At 35.5% G+C, this 19,388-nt stretch overlaps 3 protein-coding genes across 6 annotated transcripts in view; 1 reads left to right on the forward strand and 2 right to left on the reverse strand.

Moving 5' to 3' along the window:
- The window catches only part of LOC128239330 (alpha-taxilin-like), a 43,531-nt gene extending 43,079 nt beyond the window's left edge, over positions 1 to 452 (reverse strand). Inside the window, exon 1 of the mRNA XM_052955942.1 lies at positions 393 to 452. The gene's annotated coding sequence lies outside the window, so the exon portion shown is untranslated. The remainder of the gene's footprint in view (positions 1 to 392) is intronic.
- Positions 453 to 2,290: 1,838 nt separating this feature from the next.
- On the reverse strand, positions 2,291 to 11,356 carry LOC128238924 (transmembrane protein 39A-B-like). 4 transcript variants are annotated; one of them, XM_052955257.1, is made up of 9 exons: positions 11,157 to 11,356; positions 9,849 to 10,059; positions 9,467 to 9,550; positions 9,021 to 9,175; positions 8,453 to 8,732; positions 6,560 to 6,592; positions 4,272 to 4,456; positions 3,654 to 3,774; positions 2,291 to 3,215 (listed from the first exon to the last, which is right to left on the reverse strand). In XM_052955257.1, exons 1-9 carry the CDS (start codon positions 11,237 to 11,239, stop codon positions 2,994 to 2,996), a joined length of 1,374 nt encoding a protein of 457 aa, XP_052811217.1. In that variant the 5' UTR covers positions 11,240 to 11,356; the 3' UTR covers positions 2,291 to 2,993. The 4 variants fall into 4 exon arrangements, with proteins under 4 accessions (XP_052811217.1, XP_052811219.1, XP_052811218.1 ...); XM_052955259.1 differs by lacking the exon at positions 6,560 to 6,592 and adding an exon at positions 7,722 to 7,742; XM_052955258.1 differs by lacking the exon at positions 6,560 to 6,592 and adding an exon at positions 7,722 to 7,751.
- LOC128238925 (protein LTO1 homolog) lies at positions 11,355 to 16,445 on the forward strand. The gene is made up of 5 exons (XM_052955261.1): positions 11,355 to 11,445; positions 14,035 to 14,140; positions 14,292 to 14,362; positions 15,035 to 15,149; positions 16,047 to 16,445. Exons 1-5 carry the CDS (start codon positions 11,393 to 11,395, stop codon positions 16,155 to 16,157), a joined length of 456 nt encoding a protein of 151 aa, XP_052811221.1. The 5' UTR covers positions 11,355 to 11,392; the 3' UTR covers positions 16,158 to 16,445.
- Positions 16,446 to 19,388: the final 2,943 nt, after the last annotated feature.

Genomic DNA, 19,388 nt, shown 5'->3' on the forward strand with positions numbered 1-19,388 from the left:
TCAATGTAATCTCAGCATTACACTGAACAGTTATTGCAATATTACAATTGAAAATAAAACGGAAGCCTGTTCCGATAAATTTCAAAGTGAAAGTGAAAGTATCAGATTCAGAATATTAAATCCTGAAATAACGGACCAAAATATCAAAAGTTGGTCCAAATCAATTGCAATTCATAAATATAACATACATCCAATGTATTCTCAACATGTCATTGAGAAATAATTACAATATAATGATTTGAAAATCTTGAAACACAATTTTTCAAGATGGCTGCCAACCACAAAATTGAGACTTTTTGGCAACAATTTAAACGCAGGTAAAATGTACCAGTTTAAGTCGCAGCGCCATTATTGTGATCCCGACATAATAACTAATATCCATACAAACATACCTGATAAAGATGAGCACTAGCGTCGAATCTATGTATCGGATGATGATGGATATAAGATGATCGTCAGAAAGTAATAAGTCCGTCAGGTCTCAGTCGTGGTCAGTCAAAGTCTATCTGTTTCCTGCTAGCTGGTTCCCTACATCAGCTTCTATTAGACTGGTTATCATAAATGAATAATGTGACTGGTTCCCAGATCACAACACTTGAAAAATAAAATTGTCTGACTTTCAATATTTTTTTTTGGTTTAAAACATCAAACACATCATAAAAAAGAATTCGCAGAAATGCCGTACGGGTTACACTCAACTAAACATGTCATTAGTTCACTCAGCGGTTATTCCCCTTTACAAGAATATTTAGAATGATGTATGTATGTACTATGTTTTTCTTTAGACCTTGCGGTCAAGGATAACCCGTGAAAGTGAAACACTTATTTCCAATGGGGTTCTTTGTTTTTGCTGAAGGGACAGCACGCTGAAGAGACAGTGGTGGGATACAAGGAAGTCCGGGTGTTATACCCTAGCTCTTTTTCGAAGATACCCCTTGGTTTATTTACGTGCTTGGTGTAAAGCACCGATACACAGGGTACAACTTTCCTGGGTTAAACCAGTACTGAGAACACCACTTTTCCAAGCACTACCCTGCCGAGTGCCAGACAAGGGAGCTACTTGTACCAACTTTTAACGTCTTTCAGTATGACGCGGCCAGGGATCAAACCCACGACCTCCCGCTACGTAGGCAAACCCTTAACCACTAGGCCACGGAGTCGGTCATGTGACCTGGGACCAATAACAATGGTACGTCTGTATTCACTCGATATTGCATCGCTGTAAATAATATGTGTACATTGATATCGATCTAATCATTGTTATTAGTGATCAAATCAACAGACGACAGCATAATTTGCATTCTGAGTTGTAATTTAACACTTGGTTTCTTCTCCCTTTAATCCAACTCCCAGATATGACCAACTGATTTCCTAACGGTTACGAATTGACTTACACAACGATTACGAATTGAACAAGATTGTGAGGTTACAAAATGACCAGATCACTCATATAATGTATATGCTTATAATAATTATTTGTTTTACGAATAATAATGATTAATTGTCCCCTTTTACAAAGTCTGTTACCTACATTCAGCACATATGAAGCATACATTAACAGAAAACTTTTCAAAACTCCATATCATTTATCAAAAGGCATCATTGATAAAGGGATTTAGTTTATCTTCTGCCAAAGATAATTAAAATTTAAAAGATCTTGCCTTACACTGAATTAAAGTTGGACTTTTACAGCTATGCAGTAGTTTCATGGGAACATGCAATTCCTGACAGAACTCCCCCTGCACTCCTTATGCAGATTTAGTTTTTCTCCAGGAGCCACATTTTATATTAATCGTGGGCAAATTGATCACAATATCAAACTGAAATCATTTGTAAGGTTCAATATTGGTCTTAATGGTTCCTAAATCATGCTGTAATGGAAATCGAGGTCATAATAAAGTTTGAAATTCAGAAGCATTTAAGGCTTATAAACTGTATTTGCCATAAACAGCTATGATTATCAATGTATAAACAAAACTAAACAAAGTTAAAAGCGTGTGTTAATTCAGTAATTTACTTTGAAATAATTTTTGGTGATAATTTGTATGTTTTCAAGTTCAATACTAGACACAAGACAAACAATTAAATGCTCTACTCCATATTTCAATTTTTAATGAATACAGCCACTGACGATAATCGATTCTGTGATTTTGCAATCAATAAATTGCGACGTTAACAATTATTTTTTAACTGTAATCAATTGACATTTTAACCCTACTGTTATTCTTCCCACATTTTTCCAAAAGCATATGATTGTCATTTGCTTGATTATTTTTATAGTACATCAAACTTCAGATTTCATATTTTTATTTTTTAAACAATCATATTGCTAACAATACAGGTAAAGAAAAATATAACTATACTGACAAACAAAGCACAGAAGAACAACACAGTTTAAAAGTACATAAAAACATCTAGCTTTAGTAAAGAAAACAGACATGTTACCCCATTACAGTTACCCCAAATAATTCAATTATGCAATCAACTAGCTTTGTTGCTGCAAGCATAACATCAGAATTATGTTTACAAAACTAACTGTACATTGAGATATTTAAATTAAGTTCTTGGAATACTTGTATTATTTTAAATAATTTGAAACTCTATTTTTTCTAATTTTGATTTGGTACAGTGTGAGTAAAAATTAATATTGAACTGTGAAATATATTGTATAATTTATATAATTGCATTTTAAGCATAATAGAAGAAAAAAATAGAGATTTCATCTATAGACTAAATGTTTACGTACTTTACAAAAGTCAAATGCATCATCTGCAGTACACTGCTTTTTTCCATCTACAATATGGGCAACTTCCGACCAAACCACAATAATACAATCATTGTCCTAACAGAGGGCAGATTTATCCAGGCAAAAATTGTTACATTGACGATAACTTCAGCTCAGTAGCCGGTATGAAGATATGAAAATAATCTTGAAATGAAATGACTGCCATGATTCAATAAATAAATAATGTTCTTTATAATGTATATGGTCATCAGTTTTGCCCGCTATCATCATCTTTATAAGTCTTAGAGAGGATAATTCTATCTCGGAGGAGCTTGAAGAGTGTGTAATAGTTGCAGAAGAGAACGAGGGCGATACAGATGATGTGGTTCCACTCGCTACACTGTAACAGCACAAAGAACTGGTAACCAACCAGAAGCCATGTGAGGATCAACATCCAGTTTAAAACCCGCAGCGGCCGGTGGAACAGAAACTGCAAACAAAAGCAACAGGATCATAAATCTAGTTGTATTAATTTGGTAAATTATGTGTACATATCATGATGCTAAATACCTGGTAAGAAATTCCGCCCCAGTAATTTAAGACTGTGATTAATTAAATTATCTACTGAACCCAAGTTCATGTTGTATTATTGTGTCCATTGCTAACTTTAATATTTTTTTAACTGGTTAACAGTTATGAATACTAATGTTTGGTTAACTCATATTGTATTCATTCATTTTCTTATTACAATTTAACCACTACCAGTAACTGACATTAATTCCTTCTGTTGTGATTTCAGTTTTTAATAACAAAATATATGTCAAAAATTTAAACAATTACCGTAACCTTAGAAAAATAATCATTGCATCAACTATAAATTCTTTAATGTATGAACAAACTGCTTTAAACAGAAATCAGAGCAGCATACATAAAAACGCCCATGCATGCTGTTTCCAGGCTCAGCTGTAACGTTGACCCCCTCAGCTTTAAACAGTCCACGCACATGTTTAACAAGAGCTCCCTGAGGCCAAACCTGAAGCTCCGACCACCTGAAATAAAGTCAGCAGACATGAGATCAGGGTCAGTATAAACTAACATCCTCAGACTCACAAAGCTCAATTTTAATTTTATTGTAAAAATGCTATTATGCAAAGATGGTAAAAATTATGTATCTGTTACACATTATTTGCCCAAAAATAAGGCACACATCTTTTGTCAAAATAAGTCATAGATATTTTGAAAAATTAAGAATTTAGTTATCTGGGTATAATCTCAGACTCAAGACACTAGTGAATATGGAACCAGTACTTCTTATACTCTCATTTTTTATATAAAATATAGAAAGTTCTTCATGAGATGAAATTCATTGCATACAATAAATTCTTATAGTTTAGGACATTTCATTAAGTATGATTGATATTCTTCCCTGTATACATGTGTACTACAATGAAAGCTTGATGCACTAAGTTACAAAATGCATTTGACATAAAACATTAACACCAAAAACGACAATTTTTCAATCAGAAAACAACCAGACATGACTTACGCATTATACGGGACATGCGCATGCCTGCCTTCGACCTTCTGCCAGCGTCCCAAGTGCTGTGAACAGCGGTGCATGAGGTCAAGATATCGTGGAGGCAGGAAGTGGGCACATAGCATCAGGAAGGCGCTCAGCCATGTGAGAAAAACATGCTGCCCCACCCACCACGTGTCATAGTACAGCGTGTTCTGAAGTGTACAGTGTCAAACTTGAGTCAAATTGCGTTAATATACAAACATTGGCGAGAAAAAACTCAGTCATCATATGCCCTGTACATGCACAAGGCTCAAACGTCAATTCTATTTCATATCTTTTTTACTATTTGCCAGTTTCGCTGTTGTCATACAAGTTTAATTAAATGTACCATTTCCCCATGCAAATGGAATACTGTAAAAAAGGGACAATAAGTGTTCAAGTTAACTAGCTACTTCATATGCTAGAAAGAAAAGCCATCATAATCATAGACATGGTGGGGTGTTTCATAATAACTAGAAATGCATATAGAACTTAGTATGACAATAATATGCCAAGAATAACAATGATTGTTTAAGAAATTTAATCGCTATGTAACACAGTTTATTATGTGTTTTTTTCCAAAATTATCAATTAACATTTGCGGGTCTAAAATGCATAGAGAGACTAACAGAACCAAACAGATTGAAAGCCTAATAAATATTTATGAACAAAAGTACATGAACAAGAGAAGCAAAACATGTTGTTATAAGTATACTTCTTTTGTTAACATATTAAGAATGCTTAAAATTTACAACAGAAAAGCAAACAACACTCATATACATTACAGTATGGCCAGAGAAAAGATTTAATACAATTCAATATAATAAAGCAATATAATACAAAATTACAGCGAGGCCGCACATTACATATATACCTCTCAAAAAGTTGGTTAGTACATGGCAGACAATTACAGAAAATTCAAGGGTTATAACTCTGGTGTATTAAGTAAGGTCAATTAATGTCTTAAAATTGTTGTTTAATATTATTGTTCAAATCATATACAATGTCAATGTATTATTAAATTATTTATATATATTATTATTTGGAGATTTGTATATAGTTACAAGAATGGACAATTGTTAAAAAGAGTTTGTTAATTTTGTGCAATGCAAGGGCCACAACTTTTGACACTGCAGTGTTCACAGTAGTTTGGCCTTTAGCAAAATAGTTTGAGATGAAAGGAAATATAAAAAAAACAGCTATAAATAAAACAGCAAAGATAATGTTTAAAATTTGGTGTTATACTACTGTTTGCAAAATTAATATACTAAATGAAAAGTGCTTGCCAATCAGTTAAACGAAGCATGAGCCTAAACATTTTGCACTGAACAGATGGTATTTTTTGTCCGTACCAGGCCTTTCTTATGAGTGAAACATAAAGCTACAATTGGAGCGTCATAAAAGCTACAATCATTCAATGCTTAAATAATATTTAAACACTAAGTTAATTTTGCAAACAGTACTATTTCTTTTTCAGTAAAAACATGAGCAAGATATCGTCTGTCTCTACCAGTAAATGCATATTACAGTAACAACTAGATGGATGTCATAGACACACCAATAATACAGAGCCTGCTAATGTCAGTTCTGTGAAAGATTGCGCTTTAACGTTGAAAAGGCATGCTAATTAAATATCTGAAAAATGATCCCTGAGTTGACCCTAACCTTTCATCTACAGACATGGTTCTTGTACCCAAGCATCATGTCTCATGGTGATTATTTATGTTAAGTTACGGTACAGCCTGGTCAGGCCAAAATACAAGGGATTTTGACCAATAACCCTTGGCCTGTGACCTTTAGACAAGGGTCTTTCATGTGATAGGGCTCTATGTAGAAGGCAGTCTTCCAAGGTGATCATTGGGGCAAAGTTATTCTGAAATCCCCCGATGCATGGCCAAGTAACAGCCAGGACAAGCCAGTATACAAGGCATTTTGCCCAACGACCCTCGAGTGTGACCTTGACCTACAGACTTAGGTCTTGTATGTGACAAGCTGTCTTCTCATAGCTTACATTTGGGCCAGGTGCGTGCTAGCGGGCCGGACAATAAATATTCATTTAAAATCATTTCTTGATATAAAGATAAAAATGTTCAACTATGCATTATTTGGTTTCCATTGAGATAGAGATATTTTGCTGAAGTTTTATTAATAATAAATCTTGTCTTAAAAATGGGAGGACTTCATTTATATAATGGTGTATGCAAAATTTGCTGGAGTCAACAAACACCTCTTTAACAAATGTAGTCCTAACAAAGTACTTTTGCACACACAATTACCTGATTATAGACACTGTGGTTCTCTTTCCAGTTCTAATAAATCAGTAATAAAGACAAAAAAAACATGCAATAATGTAGTATAAAAAGCGTTATAAAATATATTAACATTTCCAGCAGTATGTTCCGTGCTAAATCAAAGGTATAACCCAAACTAGTAGATAAAATGTTGTGAAAACACCCAAATATAGGAATGTATATGTCAAAATGATTTTACCCCCCCCCCCCCTCCCCCCACAACAAAAAAATCATTCTCATTTTTCATTTTGTAAATTCCATAATTAATTTATGTTTTTCAATCCTGTTTCTTTATCAGTTTCAAAATGAAAGTAAATTTAGTCAGAAACCAGAAACAGTCTATCCTAAAGTTCTTTGTTGGAACAACTGCTTGTGGTTAATTAAGGATTGATGGCTGTGTTGACTTTAAACACAAGTATTTTTCTGACATTTCTCGTTCTGAAATATGACTGCTGAATAATTATGGTTAATCAATACGAATTTAATCTGCTACTGGAACAAAGCTTGTAACTCTTTCCCAGGGGTCATATTCAATATAATACTTATCCTTATGTAGGTTACACCTCTCAGTGATTCCATTCCATTCTATCTGTTAACAATGAGAACTACAGGGAAAGGCCCAGTAGTCCGAACTTTCAAAATAAACCCTGTTTAGATCTGGGCATACATGCCATATTTCTGAGAGGCTTCCGAGGGGATTTTGGTCTGAATTCCAAATGATTTTGATTTTACACCAGGGGATTTTTACGCAACGAAAATTTGCGCAATATCTGCATTTATAATATAAGAATAAATACAGAAATACACTCAAATTCCAATTATTTTTGGACTTAGTTATCATGGTCCTTCATGGAATTTCAACCTTATAATATTATTGAAGCTTTTCACTGTCAACCTTAAGCAAGTTTTGAAAAAAAATAAATATTTTTTTTTAAATTCCAGGGGATATGGATCCCCCAGCGGGGGACCAGGGGATGGGTCGAAATTCTGGGGGATTTTTATCCCCGCCGGGGGATATGGCATGTATGCCTGAGATGGTTTTTAATATAGACCGAGGTATATATTACTTCACAATTGCACAATACCACATACATAAGTCAAGCTCATCATGCAAAAAGAGCAAACAAAACCACAATATTGCTCTTACCCAACATGTGTCACAGTTATTCTGTATGTGCTGACAAACGTTAGTACGCATATCAGTCAGTATTAACACATAATGCAATCACACATAAAACTAGCAAAATCATTCTTTTCTGTACAACATGATATCTTTGTCTTTGCACAAAAGGGCCGTGTCATTTATACTCGATGTTTTGAAAAAAGTGTGAATGAAAGAGCATGAACATGCTACCTCATGCAAAGCTTTTATGAACTAAATTATTCAGAATATGCAACAGTCAGGTGTTTATCTTATCGTACAGTGTATCTGTCTGCTTTAAACACATATCATTAGTTTTCTGTATGTCTTCAGCTTTATTTATGATATATTTTACAACTGCTTCAGTTAAGTATTCAGTTTGTCTGTTTGCACAGTGGTAAGCACATTTGCTGCTCAACAGGGGTTCCAGGTTCAATTCCCATCCTGGGCGTATGTGAGTTTGGTTGGAAGTCATCAAGCCGAAGTGGGTTTTCTCAAGGCATTCCATTTACCTACACAACACAAGATCACATTGTGTCAACGAGAGTGATATGCATAACTTAACATAACTTTCTTCACAACTGTTGTAAAATAAGCAAAGTTTAATTCATTCTGGTTTACACTAATCTCATGTTTAAACAGTTATGTACTGATGATGCAGGATCGTAAAATAAAGACAATATTGAATTGAATTTGTATATTAAGGATATTATTATCATAATGGAACAGACGCTTACCTGGGCAAAACAAAGGGGAACAAATGTCATGTAGTAAGAAGTGAGCATGGAGTTGAAGAGGATCTGTTTGACCCTGTTGTTGAAATCGACCTTGAGATTTTCGACCTCGTCACGTATCACCTCTGGAGACATGACACAATTGTGGTACAACACTTGCTCCCGATCAACTCCGGGCTTGTGCTTGGGTGAATATTTCTCGGCTACAGAAGAAGGCCAGTTTAAGGACTTCAAATAAAGAGGCTTAACTGTTGGTCCAAACAGGAATATATAAGTGACTATCCTGCAAAAAGAAAGCAAGAAATAATAACTACCGGTAGACCATTTTAATATTCATTTAGAAAATTCATAGTATTCATTATGAAACATTTCAAAAAAAATTCTCAGACCAAGGTGAATACAGTACTAAGTGCAGTATCAGTACCAGAAATATATAATATTTTATAAATTATACATAATATAATGCTTTATCCTTTTCGAGCCATAAGCCAAGTGGTCAACCTATAACAAAAACATCCTTTAATTGACAATCATTGATTTACAATTCTGATTAAATAAGTGATGCACGTACGGACAGCACAGGAAGAGGCAGTAAAGAAGTGAGTGATTTCTGAGTACGTGGAACACTGTGAAGAAGAGACTGATGACCGCCAGCGAGACCAGCGTCACCTTGCACGCTTGAACCAGCATGTACAGCAACCCCCGACCTGACCGAGGTCCATATATCTGCAAGTGACAAAAATAACATACAGTCATTTTTTATAATTCAAAATAATACATTCAATCATAGTTTCACATATATGCAACCAGACTTATTGATATCAAAACCAAATATAATGAATTGTATATATTTAACAAACTTCTCCTCTTTTTTTTTTAATTTCATAATGTTTCAGAGCTAAAGAAACCAATATTTTGTATTTGTAGTAAAACTTCTTTTTTTCCTTTTAAGATACAAAAAATAATTAAGAATTGGTTCGTAGAAAAATTCACATATTAGTCAGCCTTTATGTTTACCTCTTGCACAAAACACCACAGTAATCTTCTACTCATCAGCACACACAGAAATGCCACCAGATAGGGATCAATCAGGTAGAAATTCTGAAACAATACACCAGGTTAAAAAAACACTAACAATATTTAGCTGTCAAAAAACTGATTTACTTGTAATACTTATTTAAACAGAAAATTTATAAAAAAACTCAATTAATATTTCGAACATCCTTTAAATGCAAAATGAGAGGATAATAATAGTTTTATTTGGAAGTTATTGAAAATATATAGTAATAGCTTATGATCATCTGTATGTTGTCAACTTGTGCCAATGACATCCAACAATAAAAAAATACTGACTTGGCTTAATTTAAAGTAACAATTTTCTCAACATGTTCATACTTACCAAGGCATAGTTAGCATGTGAGTTTGGGAGCCACCAGACAGTCTTATACAAGTTAATGTACTGCAGGCACATTACAATAAATCCAAACACATAAAGCATAGCCTCAAATGAGATGTTCGTGTCTCCTTGGATTTCTGGAATATGGGCATGTTTTGGTAGGACTGCCATCGTGGCCAGAGGAATTAAGTTTGCGTCCCGATCGTCACTGTGTCTGAAAATGTTTATTTCAGTCTGCATTTTTTTTGGATTCCATAATTTGAACTCACAATCTTATGACTTTTAGGTCCAAAAACAATTTGGGATTCTGATTTTCAAAGATTGTGAATAAAATTATTTAAATTTGTGATGTGTGCCAATAAAAAGTCAGAATAATTCACAATCTTATTTGTTCTCATATTTAAGGCAGATTAAAACCATCGCAGTGTTATACTTTTAGGCAAATCAGTATTGTGTTGTAATGTGTATTCAGGTATGATCTCAGTGAGAAAACTTTTAAGGAGCATTGGTGGCAATTGCCGAAAGGAATGCATGTTAGACTCCAGATCTGAGGGTGCCAATTATGATCCCTTTTAAAAAATATAAAAATATATATATAATGATCTTTTTCAAGTTATACTCTTAGAAATTTATTGAAATGTCATTTTATCAATTTTAGTTATTTTTGTGTTAATTTTTAAACAATATCAATGGACTGAAGGGCCATATTTAGTTGTGTTTTTTTAAACAATATCTAAGGACTGAAGAGCCATATATATGTTAGTGACCAAGCTATGTGACGATCGACTGTGGTTCACATATGCGCCGTCCAAAAGAACTATGCATTTGCTGTATTTTTTCAGCATACGCTGCATACCAAAAGAATGTGCACTCACACGCAGCTTATTTGAATAGTTGTTACCAGGCAGGAGCTAAACGATATATAGCATATATATGCCTGAGGGTGACACATATGTCAACTTGAACAGTCTTTTAAGTACAACCAGTTTGTTGTTACATATAAGTTTTTTGTGCAAATTCAGTGTTCATACAATAGACTCTCTCACACTACACCATACTGTGGTGGAGTCTATTGTTTGATCTCTGAATTACAATTCTTAGAATTACTTGTTTCCACATTTTAGTCTTGTATAGCTACATGTATCAGGTACACATTCATATATTGCAAAGTTAATTATGTTTTGTGGATGGAATGATGAATAATTAATTCGATCATAGTTACAAATCATTTATAGTCAATAACATTTTATTTCTAAAATTCGAGCCACTCTGTCCGGAATAATATCATGTTCATAGTTTCCATTTTCTTACCCAGCACATAGTGATTTGTGCGGTCCTGGCTGAAAGGTGGGACCAGTTTGTAGCCTTGACAATATTCGCCTTCCAGCTGGCATATTACCATTGAGTTAACCCCATAAATTTCATTAAAATGTGTTAGAAATTAATTATTTTCCTCGGAGTAGATTTTTATCTTAACGCCGCTGACCTGTCCGGTGTCAGTGTGCTTTCGCACTCGTGCGATAGAACCCGAAAGAAACCGAACAAACATGACAGAAGAAAACGATGATATATTTCATACAATCACAATGTCTGAAGAGATGTATGACATGTTTAATCACACCATTTCCAGCTTGTCTAAAAATCATGTTTGCCTTGTCAGTTGATCATTTCCTTCTGAATAATGACACAAATTTATTAACATACTGTATCTATATAGACTTCAATCAAGTAAGATAAGTCTGTTTTACATAAAATGCAAATTATGGCCCTTTATTATTGAACTTGAAAACTCTGGTTTTGCATGTAAAATACTGTTCTTAATGGTGCTGTTGATACTGATCTCTTCTTATAAACCTGTGCCTCTTGCTAGAACTCTGATCACCATGTGTTAATACTTGAAAAGAATTACGGAGACTTCGTACCAATTCAATTTCGTACCAGGAGACTTCGTACCATTCGGCTGGAGAGATCGTACCGGATATATATATTGTATAGTTATATAAGTTTTTGATAATTTTTGTGTTTAGAAATGTATAGACAATTGAGAGAATAGATATATATATATATAAATACGAAATATAGTATGCTGGTTCAAGTTCTGAACAATGTTTGTATTTTGGTAATTGTTTGAATGGTTCATTTAGTGAAAACAAAATAAACTTTAAATATCCGGGAGTGGGAACGAAGGTGAATGCTAAAGCAAAGCAGGTCGCCAGAGAGCGTCTCCACCTACCCGCCTCCAAGATTGTCGAGGACGCCATGGTCGAGTTCATGCAAACGGATGGACCAAACCCTCCCAATCCTGAGAACGTCGCCCAGGCAGCCAACCTCCATCGCCAGAAACTACGACCGACAGAACCGAAAGATGACGAGCTCTCATTTGCGTTAAATGAGGAATTCATCAACGCCGATGAATTCCTAGTAGATGATGTCCGTGTAGGAGAGCAGCATCATCTACTCTTCGCCACACAGACACAGCTCCAGCATCTCTGTGTGGCACGTCACTGGTTTATGGATGGCACATTTAAGTTGTGCGTCGTCCATTTTTCCAGTTGATGTTGATCCACTCTTTTGTTCGAACCGGGGAGAACGCCAAGCAGGTCCCCCTCCTGTTTGTCCTCATGACACGGAGGACAAAACAGGACTACGTAGCTGTCTTACGTGCGGTGAGGGAATGGCTTGGTGATCCAATTGTTGAGTGGTTCATGCTAGATTTTGAAGCTGCGGCATGGCAAGCAGTCCGGGAAGTAGTTCCCAACACTGTTGTGAAGGGCTTCAGCTTCCACTGGTCTCAGCGGGTATACCAGAAGGTGACACGTCTGGGACTGGCACCAGCCTATACTCAGAAGGGAGGAGTATATCACTTTGTCAGGAAGCTGCTAGCTCTTCCCTACCTACCCACCGAGCATGTGAGGCCTGCCTTCCTTACACTAAGGGAGCCGGCTGTGGAGTCGGAGAGTGAGCGTATATTGGACCTGGTAGACTACATCGGAAGAACATGGGTAGAAGGCACGCGATGGCGCCCAGAAAATTGGTCTGTCTACATGGAGACAGTTAGAACAAACAATGATGTGGAAGGATGGCACCGCCGCCTTAACACTAGAGCTGGAGGAGCGCAGCTCCCCTTCTACGTTCTTGTACCTCTCCTGTATGGAGAGGCCCAGTACGTGGACATCCAGGCACGGCTGGTCTCAGCCAACATCTTACAACGCCTGCACAGGAAGAAAATTTTAATACAGGTCAACTTACGAGAAACTACATCAAGCCTGCCACATCATCAGACTAGGACCCATAGCAACATCAGCGGAGAACTACAACGAGGACGAATAACATGTGAATGAAACCATAAGTGACTGTGCTACTGAGTATCGTGTTTTAATGTGCTAAATCAATGTAGTGATATTCATTGTTTAATGATTTAAAATCCATTAGTTTATGTCCTTATTTCTATTCGTTATTGTTTTTTGTAATGTGCTGTATGTGATGTCTGTTTGTATTCATGATCATTTGCCGTTTTAACTTCTTGTGTGCTTATGTAAATAAGATAATAAATCTTCCATCTATCTATGTATCTAAGTTTTGTATTTGCATTTCATTATTGTATATGTAATGTGCTGTTTTAATGTTTGGTTTGTATGATTATTTGTGCTATAATTTGAAAAATTTCCATGAACTTGAATAAATCTACATAATCGTATAACACTTGTTATACCTGTTTTTCACACCATTCTTAACCTCAAGTATCCCAATTGTCTCCTTTAACGACCATGTTAGCACCTAATTAGCACCTACTTATCGCCTTAGAAAACCCTTATATATAGTGCATATGTGGTACGATGTCTCCAAGAGTGGTACGATATTGAAGTGGTACGAAGTCTCCGACATTCCTTGAAAAGGCAGAACTTGACTGGTAGTCATGGCGAGTGTTCAGGAACAGATGGTGACAATACACATTTCACCACTAGTGGCCGTGACAATACATGGAAGAAAATAATTGTTGAGTTGAAATACTGTACAGTTTTGATTGAGCATTTACAACTGTTACAGTTGAACTGTAAGGACACATGGAGAACTCCAACATGCCGAAGCTGGGGTTTTTAAAAGAAAATATTTTAAATTTACAGTGCTAGCTTAATATCAAATTCAATTGACTGGGTATATTCTTCAATATTACGTCTCTTTATTTCAGTAGCCAGGCCGAGGGGTATAAGGAGGGTGTGGAGGTCGGTTCCCGGCAGGGAGAACTAGAGGGGAACCGACTGGGCTGGGAGAAAGGGGCTGCCATTGGGTCAGAGGTACATGTCATCAGACGTTACTCTAATTTTTAATATGGATATTCACCTGTTAAAACAGGATACCTGTGGATGCATGTTGGAAACATAAGATGCAACAAATCTTACAGAAGTTAAATGTTTCTGAATGAATATCATTTTTTCCCTATTTTAGGTTGGATTTTATGCTGGGTTTGCTCAGTCACTGTTGGAAGAAATGAAGAAAGGAGAGGATTCTAAACCAAGGTATGAAGCAGTTAGATTGATAGGACAGGTAAATGTTATGACAGTTCTGCTCAGGAACATTAAAAAAGGAAATTTGTTAAATTCAGAAATCTACCAATCCTGTTGTACACATATTAGTAAAAGTCATTAACAGAATTGTAATACTGGATTACATGATACAAGAAGGGTCATGCTATAATGTCACTTTTCTCTAATTTTGGATGTTTATGATGTATACAAGTCATACATACTTTTGAAAAAATTGCAATTTGCGAGTTTGTTTTCCCATGCTAAATTTTACAGTTGAAATCTCTGTTTAAGATTAAAACTGTTGATCATGACAACAAGGGCTTGCACATTTTAAAGAAGCATCCTTTATGTATGGTACTATAATAAATTCAATTTTCAAGCACAAGCCAAATTCTTTTCTGCTTGGTTTATACTTATTTTTTTCAGCTCGATTGTAACGATAGCTGGGTGAGAGATACACACCTATTCCACTAGACCACTCTCACCCCTACCTGTCCATTCTCACTTCTTGCCGTATTGATCACTGCTTATTAGCTCAACAGCTGGGTGAAAATACCAAGTAGCACCTCAAATGTTTACCTCAAATTGGAATGTCAGAGTGAATGAATTTTTAAATATATTTAATGTTATTGATACACATGTTTCCTACCATCATCATTCCAGGGTTATATCAGCTCTAGAGAAGATGTTGACAGTATCCCAGGAGTTTCCCCTCACTGACCCTCAGAATCCCGACCTTCAGGTTCAACTTGAAGCTGTACGAACCAAATTCAAGCAGGTAGCCAGCACTGCAGTCTTGTAGAAACTTGTGACAAAACAACATTGAGAGGTCTATAGTCACTAGTCTTTATGAAGGCATTGTAGTTTTACGAAGGCATTGTAGGCCTGTGCCTACCATATTTTTTGGAAAATGTGTTACTTTTAATTTTAAAAATACCAAATGCTCCTAAACACATTCGAAAATAAAACAATTATCAAGTTAACACAGGTTATTACATGTTGCATCTAATTCTTGGGAAATTAATGGCAATGTTAATTACACTTCATTCTCAAAATTATTTCAGTTTGAATAGCACTGAATTTAATTGCTATTGAACAGTGTATGTATCATATACTCCAAACAGATACCCCAAGAGATTCACATTTTTCAAAAGGTAAAGAATGGTCAAATATGGATAAACATTATAACCGATGGATACTTAAAATATAATTATGACATCCTGGGGACTTGTTGTTGGGTATGAAGCTGATAGTCCTGTTGATCCAATGATGATATCCTTCAGGTCTGTTCATTGTTGGGTATGAAACCAGAGGTGCCGAGGGTCCCTGAGGTGAGGGGGGTGTCTTTTTGAGGTGAGGCAACTCCATGAGTTGTAGTGGGTTGCTGAGACACAGACCCGTGAACCAAGGGTAAAAAATGATTTACTTGCAGATTTACATTTCTCCTACTCAATTATCTGCTTTTATAATGAAATCCTTACATTCCCAAATTGTTGGGGCAAAAACAATTCCTCTTCTTCACTCTTGATTTGTATTTGAGATATTTGTTCAGATATTTTGTGTCTGTTATTTTTTGCTTATTGTTGTATTTACGATGCAATTGCATCTGCCAGTCTACATAAACAAATTAGCATTGTACATGTATATTGTGTTTAATGATCTTTTTTCTTTGTAGGAAGGTTTGACAGAATGGGAGGTCTTAGGCATAGGATTCACCACAAGATTATTGTACCAAAGTTGGTGTCCTGCAAGTACCAAGCACAGCTATAAACAGCTGTTAATCTAACAATGGGAAAACAGCCCCCTCTGTTCCAGAAGTCTGAGTTTACCGGTGTTTGCACCTTGTGGAACAATCAAACATTACTGTATAAGACATTAATATTTCCCATCACAGAAAAACACAGGCAAGGAATACCAAGATTACAAGTGATGACAGGAAACTACTTTGTTCACAGGGAGAAGGATCATAACTGTAAAAAACATTGTGTTTGTCTTTAGTGTTCTTCATGTACAAAGAATGTTTTTCAACACATCATTTTATCTTAGAGAAATAAACCACACCTACACTTTTAAACTTCTGAAAGAAGAATTGTAGCCTTTAATGTACCCTCTGTTTGGAGCACCCAACATAGTCAAACTAAAGATAATACCAAGTTTTAATGTAAACCGAGCAAAACTTTGCAGTCAATTTAGATCTTTGTCCGATCTTTATACCCAATCACCGTGTAACCAAACTGTATTTTAATGTGAAACGTGCATTACTCTAGTGTAACCGATTTCCTTTATCATGATTAAACTTGACATTATGTCTACAGACACAGTCACCAAGTTGCAAAATGATTGGATAATAAATACTGTCATTGTCTGCGCAAAATATAAACCTTTTAATTTTTAAGGTGAATAGGGCATAAATCTCCAGCATCTTGGGCAATGTATTCAGACATTGCACTTGACCAAGACAGCATGCACAGAAACATGGTGGACATCTTTCATCCTGTTTGGGTAAGAAACACAAGCACAAGTTATTAACCTACTTCTGGAGTTACCCCACAATGGAACTTGACCAAGACATTATGCCCACAAACACTGTCATCAAGTCGAATCTTTATTGGGTCATAAAACTAAAGTTATTGTCTGCATAAGGTTTTGCCGATGCCAAAAGTAAAACCTGTATGTCAATTTTTCAGGCGACACATAAAACAACTTGCAATCTTATAAAATAGTTTGAATCTTTATCCGATTCAATTTTTAGCTTAACAATGTAATTTTGCAAACTTTCTTATACTCTTCAGAAACAGAGAAGGACCACAAGTTTAAACCCATAAATTTTTTTAGATGTTTAAACCCATAAAAAAAGATAGATGACAGTGATCTATTTTTTTCTTTTTGCATATACGAATTCAACAGGTATACCCCACAATATACAGTAAATTAAGAAGGTTCTTGTTTCAGACTACGGTATTGTCAATTCTTACATGTTGATTTTTATTAGCATTGATTTTCTAATAAAAATTTCATCTGAAGTGTTTTAGACTAAAAATTCCTGTTCAAGACTTTAACCAGTGGATGAAATGGATCAAGTCATTTGGAGGTTTATGGCTTGACAGAGCTAACGTCACGGCGGACGTCAGTATAACAAGCAAATTCGTTGAATTGATATCCCCCGCCTGATTGGGCTAAGTCAAGGAATGGAAATCATTTGTTGATGAAATATATATATATATATGAGTTTGAGTTTGACTGCAACTGTTTGAAAAAAAAAAATAATAATATAATGTAACATTTAGAATTGACCAAGAAACCTAGTTTATGACTCCATGTTACCCAATTCCAAACTAATCTAAGATTTCATCAAGGCAAACATTCTGATCAAGTTTCATGAAGATTGGTCCAGATATATGCAAAAAATATAGCCTCTAGAGTGTCCACAAGGTTTTTTTAAGATTTGACTCAGTGACCTCACTTTTGACCCCACATGACCTACTAGTTTCAAACTATTCCAAGATTTCATCGAGGCATTCTGATTAAGATTCATGGAAATTAGAGCAGATGTATTGCCTCTAGAGTGTTCCCAAGATTTCTGTTAGATATGACCTATGGCCTCGTTTTCTGTGGAAAATTCCTAGCTATTTTTAACCACCACTAATAAATAGTATATTCTACATTGTATTGATCACACGCTTGATGTCAGAGGTCATGGTTCAGAATCGTGTAAATAGTCGGCTGCTTTATGATGCAATAAAATTAGTGGCAATACTTTAATGATTCAATGTTTATTATTCAAGACAATATTCAATTGGCGTTTACGGACATTAATACAAATTAAACGTTGGTACATGTAAGAATCTTTTACGCTTAACAATGTGCATAAGCTGATGATAAGCATAAGAATAAATAACTTCTAAACAAGAATGATTTCTTGCTTATCTGATTAGACTCAGAGTTCCGCCGCGGGATCATAAAATCGGACGATTCTCAATGCTATCGTTCATATTAAACTCGGCGGTAAGCCAGCAACTCGGAGGAACTTGGGGGGATTTTAGCAAGGGCAACAGTTTTACCCTCGGAGGAAACCCGCAATCATCGACTTTATCCCTCGGAGAGAGCGAGGAAAGTGGGTCTGACTCGTTGAGTGTACTGTAGTGACCTAGTTTTTGACCCATATGACCCTCTTTTATAACCCAGTCGAAATTTAACCTAAGAAAACATTCTGACCATGTTTGAACTTAATCAGACCAATCACCACCATAAAATAGTTTTGGACAAGATTTTTGAAAGATTTGACCTAGTGTCCTAATTTCTTATCACATGTGACCCAGTTTAAAACATGTCCAAGAGTTCATCAAGGAAAACATTCTGATCAAGTTTCATGAATATAAGACCATACATATTGCCTCTAATGTGTTTCAAAGAGTTTTCTAAAATTTGACCTAGTGACCTAATTTTTGACCTCACATGCCCCACTTTTACAAGCGGTCCATATTTCATCAAGGGGTACCACATGACCAATTTTGAACATTACTTGACCAATCATTACCATGAAATGGTTTCGGACAATATTTTTCTAAGATTTGACCTAGTGACCTAATTTTTGATCATGTGACCCAGTTTTATTTCCGACCAAGAGTTAATCAAGGAAAACATTCTGATTAAGTTTCATGAATATTTGACCATGTATAATGCCTCTAGTATGTTTCAAAGATTTTTCTAAGATTTGACCTAGTTTTTGACCCCATGTGACCCACTTTTAAAAGTGGTCGAGATATGATGAAGGGGAACATTCTGACCAAGTTTGAACATTTTCTGATCAATGCCTACCAAGATATGGTACCGGACAACGCCAAAACAAGATCCCCTTTTAAAATTTTCGATTCGGCGGGTGATAACAAAAGCCATACATTTATTTGTCAGTGATGGCAAAAATACATGGCAAAGAGCTCTGTTGTAGAACATCTCTGAACTGGACCTTTGCAGAAGATAACGATCCGTTACATTGTAAATACTGCCAAACGAGGCA

This window comes from Mya arenaria, chromosome 6, assembly GCF_026914265.1.
Source record: "Mya arenaria isolate MELC-2E11 chromosome 6, ASM2691426v1".
Taxonomy (NCBI): domain Eukaryota; kingdom Metazoa; phylum Mollusca; class Bivalvia; order Myida; family Myidae; genus Mya; species Mya arenaria.